This window comes from Nerophis lumbriciformis, linkage group LG09 (assembly GCF_033978685.3).
Source record: "Nerophis lumbriciformis linkage group LG09, RoL_Nlum_v2.1, whole genome shotgun sequence".
NCBI lineage: Eukaryota > Metazoa > Chordata > Actinopteri > Syngnathiformes > Syngnathidae > Nerophis > Nerophis lumbriciformis.
In genome coordinates, this window is record NC_084556.2 from 3571751 (window position 1) to 3584059 (window position 12309).

Consider the following 12309-nt stretch of genomic DNA (forward strand, 5'->3'; position numbering starts at 1 on the left):
CTTCGTTGCACATCCTAAAAAAAAGCCTGATGCCATGCTGGAGTCAGATTAATCGGCCCCCACGTAGACGCCCACTACTTGAAAGGGGACAACTTTGGGAACCCCCCCCCCAAAAAACAAACAAACAAAAAGAAACAGGCTTCGCTACACATCTTAAAATAAAGTCTGGAGCCAAGCAGTGGCTGGATGAGTCCACCCCAAGTTGCTGACCAACACTTAAGGGGGACAGCTTTATTTAAAAAAAAAAAAAAAAAAGAAGGGAAAAAAAAAAAAAAAAAAAAAAAAAAAAAAAAAAAAGCAGGCTTCGCTACACATTCTAAAAAAAAAAGCCTGACGCCATGCTGGAGTTAGATGAGTCCACTCCAAGTGTCCTTGAAGAAGGACAACTTTGGGAAAACAACAAAAAAACACAGGCTTTGCTACACATCTTTAAAAAAGCCTGGTGCCATACTGTAGCAAGATGAGTCCGCCACATGTATCCACCCACTACTTGAAGAGGGACAGCCTTGAAAAACAATAATGCAGGCTTTGCGACACATCTTAAAAAAAGCCTGCTGCCATGTTGTAGTTAGATGAGCCTACCCCATGTTTCTGTACACCACTTGAAGGGAGACAACTCTGGAAAAAAAACAACCCAAAAAAAACAACAACCAGGGTTCGCTACACATCTTAAAAAAAAAAAAGCCTGGTGCCAGGATGTACAGGTAAAAGCCAGTAAATTAGAATATTTTGAAAAACTTGATTTATTTCAGTAATTGCATTCAAAAGGTGTAACTTGTACATTATATTTATTCATTGCACACAGACTGATGCATTCAAATGTTTATTTCATTTAATTTTGATGATTTGAAGTGGCAACAAATGAAAATCCAAAATTCCGTGTGTCACAAAATTTGAATATTACTTAAGGCTAATACAAAAAAGGGATTTTTAGAAATGTTGGCCAACTGAAAAGTATGAATATGAAAAATATGAGCATGTACAATACTCAATACTTGGTTGGAGCTCCTTTTGCCTCAATTACTGCGTTAATGCGGCGTGGCATGGAGTCGATGAGTTTCTGCCACTGCTCAGGTGTTATGAGAGCCCAGGTTGCTCTGATAGTGGCCTTCAACTCTTCTGCGTTTTTGGGTCTGGCATTCTGCATCTTCCTTTTCACAATACCCCACAGATTTTCTATGGGGCTAAGGTCAGGGGAGTTGGCGGGCCAATTTAGAACAGAAATACCATGGTCCGTAAACCAGGCACGGGTAGATTTTGCGCTGTGTGCAGGCGCCAAGTCCTGTTGGAACTTGAAATCTCCATCTCCATAGAGCAGGTCAGCAGCAGGAAGCATGAAGTGCTCTAAAACTTGCTGGTAGACGGCTGCGTTGACCCCGGATCTCAGGAAACAGAGTGGACCGACACCAGCAGATGACATGGCACCCCAAACCATCACCCAACCATGCAAATTTTGCATTTCCTTTGGAAATCGAGGTCCCAGAGTCTGGAGGAAGACAGGAGAGGCACAGGATCCACGTTGCCTGAAGTCTAGTGTAAAGTTTCCACCATCAGTGATGGTTTGGGGTGCCATGTCATCTGCTGGTGTCGGTCCACTCTGTTTCCTGAGATCCAAGGTCAACGCAGCCGTCTACCAGCAAGTTTTAGAGCACTTCATGCTTCCTGCTGCTGACCTGCTCTATGGAGATGGAGATTTCAAGTTCCAACAGGACTTGGCGCCTGCACACAGCGCAAAATCTACCCGTGCCTGGTTTACGGACCATGGTATTTCTGTTCTAAATTGGCCCGCCAACTCCCCTGACCTTAGCCCCATAGAAAATCTGTGGGGTATTGTGAAAAGGAAGATGCAGAATGCCAGACCCAAAAACGCAGAAGAGTTGAAGGCCACTATCAGAGCAACCTGGGCTCTCATAACACCTGAGCAATGCCAGAAACTCATCGACTCCATGCCACGCCGCATTAATGCAGTAATTGAGGCAAAAGGAGCTCCAACCAAGTATTGAGTATTGTACATGCTCATATTTTTCATTTTCATACTTTTCAGTTGGCCAACATTTCTAAAAATCCCTTTTTTGTATTAGCCTTAAGTAATATTCTAATTTTGTGACACACGGAATTTTGGATTTTCATTTGTTGCCACTTCAAATCATCAAAATTAAATGAAATAAACATTTGAATGCATCAGTCTGTGTGCAATGAATAAATATAATGTACAAGTTACACCTTTTGAATGCAATTACTGAAATAAATCAAGTTTTTCAAAATATTCTAATTTACTGGCTTTTACCTGTATTTAGGTGAGTCCACCCCATGTTTCCACCCACCACTTGAAAGGTGACAACTTTGTAAAAAAAACAAAAAAAAACCAGGCTTTGCTACACATCTTTAAAAAAGCCTGGTGCCAGACTGTAGCGAGATGAATCGGCCCCACATTAATTTACAGTCTACATGCGGAAAGTAGACCAAGTACACAAGAACACAGCTCGTTGGCGTTAAAGCTGCAGACATACAACATGGCGTGTTGCCAGTGGGGCTAAATAAAAACACATTCACACTGTCATGGTAAAAAACACTATAATAATATGCAGTATTTGAGACCTTCCAAGTGGAAGTACCGAGTACACAAACCCAGTCTCACCTGTTTGAGAGTACGCTCCATGTCGATGCCTTGGTTCCAGGGGGCAGCGGGGTTGGCCAGGCAGTCGCCGGCGTTCCCCCTTCGGGAAATGTCCACCTTCTGCCTGCGCAGGTTCCTGAAGGCCTCGGCCATCACCATCACCCCGTCGTAGGTCAACGCCGACGTATACTGGAAGACAGATGGAGAGAATGCCTGAGGGAACAGAAATTAAAGAACGTACAGTATGTTTCTTTGGTCACACTCTATACACCAGTAGATTGAGCAAATTGAGCAGCGCCATCCATCAATCAATCACATCCTTGATCTAACCCGGGGGTCTGCAACCTGCGGCTCTCAAAAATAAATGATATTAAATATAAATATAATTGTGTTTTAATAGGGTTTCTGTAGGACAACATGACACAAACCTCCCTAATTGTTAGAAATCCCACTGTTGATATTAAACATGATTCTCTGATGAGAGTATTTGGCGAGCGCTGTTTTGTCCTACTAATTTTGGCGGTCCTTGAACTCACCGTTGTTTGTTTACATGTATAACTTTCTTCAACGATGCCCGAGAAAGACATATTTTATGCCGCTCCTTCTTTGTCTCATTTTGTCCACCAAATGTTTTATGCTGTGCGTGAATGCACAAAGACGAGCATTGTTGATGTTATTGACTTGTGTGGAGTGCTAATCAGACATATTTGGTCACTGCATGACTGTAAGCTAATCAATGCTAACATGCTATTTAGGCTAGCTGTATGTACATATTGCATCATTATCCCTCACTTGTAGGTATATTTGAGCTCATTTAATTTCCTTTACTTATGCCCTCTGTGTATTTAATTTATATTTGCATGTCTCCTGGCACATTATCTGTATGTAATATTGGCTGCATTTCTGATAGTTGTTTGTGTGCCATGTTGTTCCAGACCACAGCAAACGTAACACAGCTTGCAAAGATTGTAATAAATCCATTCAAAGAAGACATCCTGCCGTTTCCTTTAACTTGGACACACATCTACAGGTAAAAGCCAGTAAATTAGAATATTTTGGAAAAACTTGATTTATTTCAGTAATTGCATTCAAAAGGTGTAACTTGTACATTATATTTATTCATTGCACACAGACTGATGCATTCAAATGTTTATTTCATTTAATTTTGATGATTTGAAGTGGCAACAAATGAAAATCCAAAATTCCGTGTGTCACAAAATTAGAATATTACTTAAGGCTAATACAAAAAAGGGATTTTTAGAAATGTTGGCCAACTGAAAAGTATGAAAATGAAAAATATGAGCATGTACAATACTCAATACTTGGTTGGAGCTCCTTTTGCCTCAATTACTGCGTTAATGCGGCGTGGCATGGAGTCGATGAGTTTCTGGCACTGCTCAGGTGTTATGAGAGCCCAGGTTGCTCTGATAGTGGCCTTCAACTCTTCTGCGTTTTTGGGTCTGGCATTCTGCATCTTCCTTTTCACAATACCCCACAGATTTTCTATGGGGCTAAGGTCAGGGGAGTTGGCGGGCCAATTTAGAACAGAAATACCATAGTCCGTAAACCAGGCACGGGTAGATTTTGCGCTGTGTGCAGGCGCCAAGTCCTGTTGGAACTTGAAATCTCCATCTCCATAGAGCAGGTCAGCAGCAGGAAGCATGAAGTGCTCTAAAACTTGCTGGTAGACGGCTGCGTTGACCCTGGATCTCAGGAAACAGAGTGGACCGACACCAGCAGATGACATGGCACCCCAAACCATCCCTGATGGTGGAAACTTTACACTAGACTTCAGGCAACGTGGATCCTGTGCCTCTCCTGTCTTCCTCCAGACTCTGGGACCTCGATTTCCAAAGGAAATGCAAAATTTGCATGGTTGGGTGATGGTTTGGGGTGCCATGTCATCTGCTGGTGTCGGTCCACTCTGTTTCCTGAGATCCAGGGTCAACGCAGCCGTCTACCAGCAAGTTATAGAGCACTTCATGCTTCCTGCTGCTGACCTGCTCTATGGAGATGGAGATTTCAAGTTCCAACAGGACTTGGCGCCTGCACACAGCGCAAAATCTACCCGTGCCTGGTTTACGGACCATGGTATTTCTGTTCTAAATTGGCCCGCCAACTCCCCTGACCTTAGCCCCATAGAAAATCTGTGGGGTATTGTGAAAAGGAAGATGCAGAATGCCAGACCCAAAAACGCAGAAGAGTTGAAGGCCACTATCAGAGCAACCTGGGCTCTCATAACACCTGAGCAGTGCCAGAAACTCATCGACTCCATGCCACGCCGCATTAACGCAGTAATTGAGGCAAAAGGAGCTCCAACCAAGTATTGAGTATTGTACATGCTCATATTTTTCATTTTCATACTTTTCAGTTGGCCAACATTTCTAAAAATCCCTTTTTTGTATTAGCCTTAAGTAATATTCTAATTTTGTGACACACGGAATTTTGGATTTTCATTTGTTGCCACTTCAAATCATCAAAATTAAATGAAATAAACATTTGAATGCATCAGTCTGTGTGCAATGAATAAATATAATGTACAAGTTACACCTTTTGAATGCAATTACTGAAATAAATCAAGTTTTTCAAAATATTCTAATTTACTGGCTTTTACCTGTATACCTTTGGCCATTCTAAGTTAGTAATTTAGAGGAGATACAATATCTCACCCCCTGGGAAGCCTGCATTTTACTAATGTTTTCCAATGTTGTAAAAATGTGTAAAATAAATATTACATTTCAACATTTCTGTCAACGAAGATTTGTGTCAGCCTGCGACACATAGTCATTTTGATAGTAGTCTAATAGAGCTAACATAGACACTTTTATCATGTGTTGCCTTCATTATATCACTTATATAAGACTTTTAAAGTAATTTTGATAGTAGTCTAATATAACTAATATAGACACTTATATCATGTGTTGCCTTCATTATAAGACTTATATAAAACTTTTAAAGTCATTTTGATAGTAGGTTAATATAGCTAATATAGACACTTACATCATGTGTTGGCTTCATTATAACACTTATATAAGACTTTTAAAGTCATTTTGATAGTAGTCTAATATAGCTAATATAGACACTTATATCATGTGTTGCCTTCATTATATAACTTACATAAGACTTTTAAAGTCATTTTGATAGTAGTCTAATACAACTGATATACCGGTAGACACTTATATCATGTGTTGCCTTCATTATAGTCTAATGTAGCTAATATAGACACTTACATCATGCGTTGTCTTCATTATAAGACTTATATAAAACTTTTAAAGTCATTTTGATAGTAGGTTAATATCGCTAATATAGACACTTATATCATGTGTTGGCTTCATTATAACCCTTATATAAGACTTTTAAAGTCATTTTGAAAATAAGTTAATATAGACACTTGCATCATGTGTTGTCTTCATTATAAGACTTATATACAACTTTTAAAGTAATTTTGATAGTAGTCTAATATAGCTAATATGGACACTTACATCATGTGTTGCCTTCATTATATAAATAATATAAGACTTTTAAAGTCATTTTGATAGTAGGCTAATATAGACACTTATATCATGTGTTGCCTTCATTATATAACTTACATAAGACTTTTAAAGTCATTTTGATAGTAGTCTAATACAACTGATATACCGGTAGACACTTACATCATGTGTTGCCTTCATTATAGTCTAATGTAGCTAATATAGACACTTACATCATGCGTTGTCTTCATTATAAGACTTATATAAAACTTTTAAAGTCATTTTGATAGTAGGTTAATATCGCTAATATAGACACTTATATCATGTGTTGGCTTCATTATAACACTTATATAAGACTTTTAAAGTCATTTTGAAAATAAGTTAATATAGACACTTACATCATGTGTTGTCTTCATTATAAGACTTATATACAACTTTTAAAGTAATTTTGATAGTAGTCTAATATAGCTAATGTAGACACTTATATCATGTGTTGCCTTCATTATATCACTTATATAAGACTTTTAAAGTCATTTTGATAGTAGTCTAATATAGCTAATATAGACAATTACAACATGTGTTGTCTATTTATAAGACTTATATAAAACTTTTAAAGTCATTTTGATAGTAGGCTAATATAGCTAATGTAGACACTTATATCATGTGTTGCCTTCATTATATAAATAAGATAAGACTTTTAAAGTCATTTTGATAGTAGGCTAATATAGAAACTTATATCATGTGTTGCCTTCATTATATAAATAATATATGACTTTTAAAGTCATTTTGATAGTAGTCTAATATAGCTAATATAGACACTTACATCATGTGTTGCCTTCATTATAAGACTTATATAAAACTTTTAAAGTCATTTTGATAGTATGTTAATATAGCTGATATAGACACTTACATCATGTGTTGGCTTCATTATAACACTTATATAAGACTTTTAAAGTCATTTTGATAGTAGTCTAATATAGCTAATATAGACACTTATATCATGTGTTGCCTTCATTATATAACTTACATAAGACTTTTAAAGTCATTTTGATAGTAGTCTAATACAACTGATATACCGGTAGACACTTACATCATGTGTTGCCTTCATTATAGTCTAATGTAGCTAATATAGACACTTACATCATGCGTTGTCTTCATTATAAGACTTATATAAAACTTTTAAAGTCATTTTGATAGTAGGTTAATATCGCTAATATAGACACTTATATCATGTGTTGGCTTCATTATAACACTTATATAAGACTTTTAAAGTCATTTTGAAAATAAGTTAATATAGACACTTACATCATGTGTTGTCTTCATTATAAGACTTATATACAACTTTTAAAGTAATTTTGATAGTAGTCTAATATAGCTAATGTAGACACTTATATCATGTGTTGCCTTCATTATATAAATAATATAAGACTTTTAAAGTCATTTTGATAGTAGGCTAATATAGACACTTATATCATGTGTTGCCTTCATTATATAAATAATATATGACTTTTAAAGTCATTTTGATAGTAGTCTATTATAGCTAATATAGACACTTACAACATGTGTTGTCTTCCTTATAAGACTTATATAAAACTTTTAAAGTAATTTTGATAGTAGTCTAATATAGCTAATATAGACACTTACATCATGTGTTGCCTTCATTATATCACTTATATAAGACTTTTAAAGTCATTTTGATAGTAGTATAATATAGCTAATATAGACAATTACAACATGTGTTGTCTATTTATAAGACTTATATAAAACTTTTAAAGTCATTTTGATAGTAGGCTAATATAGCTAATGTAGACACTTATATCATGTGTTGCCTTCATTATATAAATAATATAAGACTTTTAAAGTCATTTTGATAGTAGGCTAATATAGACACTTATATCATGTGTTGCCTTCATTATATAAATAATATATGACTTTTAAAGTCATTTTGATAGTAGTCTATTATAGCTAATATAGACACTTACAACATGTGTTGTCTTCCTTATAAGACTTATATAAAACTTTTAAAGTCATTTTGATAGTAGTCTAATATAGCTAATATAGACACTTATATCATGTGTTGCCTTCATTATAACACTTATATAAGACTTTTAAAGTCATTTTGATAGTAGTCTAATATAGCTAATATAGACAATTACAACATGTGTTATCTATTTATAAGACTTATATAAAACTTTTAAAGTCATTTTGATAGTAGGCTAATATAGCTAATGTAGACACTTATATCATGTGTTGCCTTCATTATATAAATAATATAAGACTTTTAAAGTCATTTTGATAGTAGGCTAATATAGCTAATATAGACACTTATATCATGTGTTGCCTTCATTATAACACATATAGAAGGCTTTTAATTTTTTGCAGCTCCAGACAGATTATTTTTTGTATTTTTGGTCCAATATGGCTCTTTTAATATTTTGGGTTGCCGACCCCTGATCTAACCTACGTATCAATCACGTAGTTGCTATGTTTTGCAGTAATGGATGCATTAGGGATTCCAGTACTTGGTAGCAGCTGGCAGAGTGGGCCTAAATTGCAGAGGAAAATTAAAATACTGTAATTGTTCTAATTATGTGCTGTAATATTGTATTGTATAGTACGAGCAGGCGATAATTCCCAAATGTGAACTCATAATATATATGATGTTCATCCTTTTGGGACTTTAATAATGATTTTTTACGGAGACAGCCCTCGCAAAAATGACTAATGATCTACTGCTAACGATGGATTCTGATGCGTCATCTATGTTGCTGCTTCTTGATCTTAGCGCTGCTTTCGATACCGTCGATCATAACATTTTATTAGAGCGTATCAAAACACGTATTGGTATGTCAGACTTAGCCTTGTCGTGGTTTAACTCTTATCTTACTGACAGGATGCAGTGCGTCTCCCATAACAATGTGACCTCGGACTATGTTAAGGTAACGTGCGGAGTCCCCCAAGGTTCGGTTCTTGGCCCTGCACTCTTTAGTATTTACATGCTGCCGCTAGGCGACATCATACGCAAATACGGTGTTAGCTTTCATTGCTATGCTGATGACACCCAACTCTACATGCCCCTAAAGCTGACCAGCACGCCGGATTGTAGTCAGCTGGAGGCGTGTCTTAATGAAATTAAACAATGGATGTCCGCTAACTTCTTGCAACTCAACACTAAGAAAACGGAAATGCTGATTATCGGTCCTGCTAAACACCGACATTTATTTGATAATACCACCTTAACATTTGACAACCAAACAATTACACAAGGCGACTCAGTAAAGAATCTGGGTATTATCTTCGACCCAACTCTCTCCTTTGAGTCACACATTAAGAGTGTTACTAAAACGGCCTTCTTTCATCTCCGTAATATCGCTAAAATTCGTTCCATTTTGTCCACTAGCGACGCTGAGATCATTATTCATGCGTTCGTTACGTCTCGTCTCGATTACTGTAACGTATTATTTTCGGGTCTCCCTATGTCTAGCATTAAAAGATTACAGTTGGTACAAAATGCGGCTGCTAGACTTTTGACAAGAACAAGAAAGTTTGATCATATTACGCCTATACTGGCTCACCTGCACTGGCTTCCTGTGCACTTAAGATGTGACTTTAAGGTTTTACTACTTACGTATAAAATACTACACGGTCTAGCTCCAGCCTATCTTGCCGATTGTATTGTACCATATGTCCCGGCAAGAAATCTGCGTTCAAAGAACTCCGGCTTATTAGTGATTCCCAGAGCCCAAAAAAAGTCTGCGGGCTGTAGAGCGTTTTCTATTCGGGCTCCAGCACTATGGAATGCCCTCCCGGTAACAGTTAGAGATGCTACCTCAGTAGAAACATTTAAGTCCCATCTCAAAACTCATTTGTATACTCTAGCCTTTGAATAGCCCCCCTTTTTTAGACCAGTTGATCTGCCGTTTATTTTATTTTCTCCTCTGCTCCCCCCTATCCCTTGTGGGGAGACACACAGATCCGGTGGCCATGGATGGGGTGCTGGCTGTCCGGGGTCGGGACCCGGGGTGGACCGCTCGCCTGTATATCGCTTGGGAACATCTCTGCGCTGCTGACCCGTCTCCGCTCGGGATGGTTTCCTGCTGACCCCACTATGGACTGGACTCTTACTGTTATGCTGGATCCACTATGGACTGGACTCTCACAATATTATGTTAGACCCACTCGACATCCATTGCATTCGGTCTCCCTAGAGGGGGGGGGGTTACCCACATATGCGGTCGTCTCCAAGGTTTCTCATAGTCATTCACATCGACGTCCCACTGGGGTGAGTTTTTCCTTGCCCTTATGTGGGCTATACCGAGGATGTCGTTGTGGCTTGTGCAGCCCTTTGAGACACTTGTGATTTAGGGCTATATAAATAAACATTGATTGATTGATTTGGAAATAAAAACAAAGCGTTCTTAGGTAATGGAAAACAACACAGCAGCAAATAATGTAGCCGTGAATCCTGACTTCTTCATTTCGATTAAAAAATATTTACCGTATTTTTCGGACTATAAGTCGCAGTTTTTTTCATAGTTTGGCCGGGCTCCAGTGCGATTTATATATGTTTTTTTCCTTCTTTATGATGCATTTTCGGCGGGTGCGACTTATACTCTGAAAAATACGGTATATATTTTTTTGTTTTGTTTAATTGTTTTATTTATTTTTGTTTTGTTGGTTCAAGCGTTTTATATATTGTGCTCCTGAGTTAATAATGCTGCTAATTATTATTATTATTTTTTTCATTTTCCAGTATCAAATATTTGTTTTATTTCAGGCAAATTGATGCACTTTAAATATTTTCACTTACGGACTAAAAAACAATAAGGTTATTATTTTTAGTAAGTTGATCTATATATCTGTATTATTAATGTTTGGGTTTTCTTTAATCCTAATAGGGATACAATGTAACTTAGATATTGGGTTTCACTATGTAAAGTGATTTGAGTGACTAGAGAAAAGCGCTATATAAATATAATTCACCTCACTTCAATGTTATGCAAAGGTGTTCTTATAACACTTTCTTTTAGACACATTACACTATTTATAATCCCTACGGCCACAACTCTTAATTAAACATTAAAAAAAAAAAAAAATTAATTTAACTAAATAAAAGCGTTAATTGGAGCATTAAAAATATATTTATGAAATAAATAAACCTGCTTAATACAGACAATGCTAATGGCTAGGAAGTAACATTCCCAAAGCTGCCATTTTTGGGAATTATTGTGGTTTCTTTACAACTTTTCTAAAAATGTTATCTTAAACTGTTAAAAAAAATAATGTTTAATAGTTCCAATATGCATAAGCAGCTAAATATTAGAGGTGCCCCAATACAAAACTTTTCCACTTCCAGTATGATACCAATATTGAATATTGGCTGATATTGATATAAATCCGATACAACATTGGCACAAATCACAGTACACACTTTTATTGCTTCATAGTGTGGAATGTTACGTATAAAAAACACTAATCTTATGACAACGTTTTATGCTTTTGAAGTGGAGTGATCATTTGTTTTTTGGCGACACCTAGTGGCCACAATAATTTAAAATGCAGCAAATTCATGTTTGTTTACATTGACAAATGAACTGTTTTAGACTGCAATATTGTTCAATGTACGTTTAGCTTGTGTGCTATTGTGTGCTTAGCTGTTGTGTAGCTGCCAGCTCCGAGTAGCCTATAGCCCACCATGTTTACCTTTTGTAAACGATTTGACTGAAATAGAAGAAAATACCAACCTTGTATGCTTAGTGAAGGACATTTAGCATAAATTCCGGACTGCAAGCCGCTACTTTTTTCCTACACTTCGAAGCCTGCGGCTTACAAAATTGTGTCACTAATTGCCATAATGTTTTGTGTTCAATAGTGTTTATTAAACCCGAGCAGAGGACTGAAATGGTGTGTTATTTGCGCTATGGCGCCATCTTTTGGACAAGTTCGCTCACTGCGGGTGTTGATAGTTAAAAAAATGTACTTTCTGTTTTGCCTCAAACCGAAAGGAAAATCGTCCATAGCGGTTCTTCATTCATCACTCCAAGCGAAGTTTTGTAAGTTCTGCGGCTTATAAGACAGAGTGACTAATTTATTTTTCTTCGCTGACACAGAGAAGATGTTTTATTGTTTGTGTTATGGCGCCATCCTTTGCAAAAATTCGCTCACTGCAGGTGCTGCAGTGTCCTTCCATTTATGGTAGTGCTCTCCGATGCTCTTTTAGCC

General features: G+C 36.9%; 1 protein-coding gene across 6 annotated transcripts in view; it reads right to left on the minus strand.

The window, feature by feature from the left end:
* Positions 1–12309, minus strand: part of LOC133607808 (glutamate receptor 4) — a 549530-nt gene that overhangs the window by 136325 nt on the left and 400896 nt on the right. For 3 of the 6 annotated variants that reach the window (XM_072913769.1, XM_072913768.1, XM_061962779.2), the window contains one exon: positions 2639–2830. In XM_072913769.1, the coding sequence (XP_072769870.1) occupies positions 2639–2830 (192 nt within the window). The remainder of the gene's footprint in view (positions 1–2638; positions 2831–12309) is intronic. The other 3 variants (XM_061962781.2, XM_061962780.2, XM_072913770.1) reach the window with 1 other exon arrangement.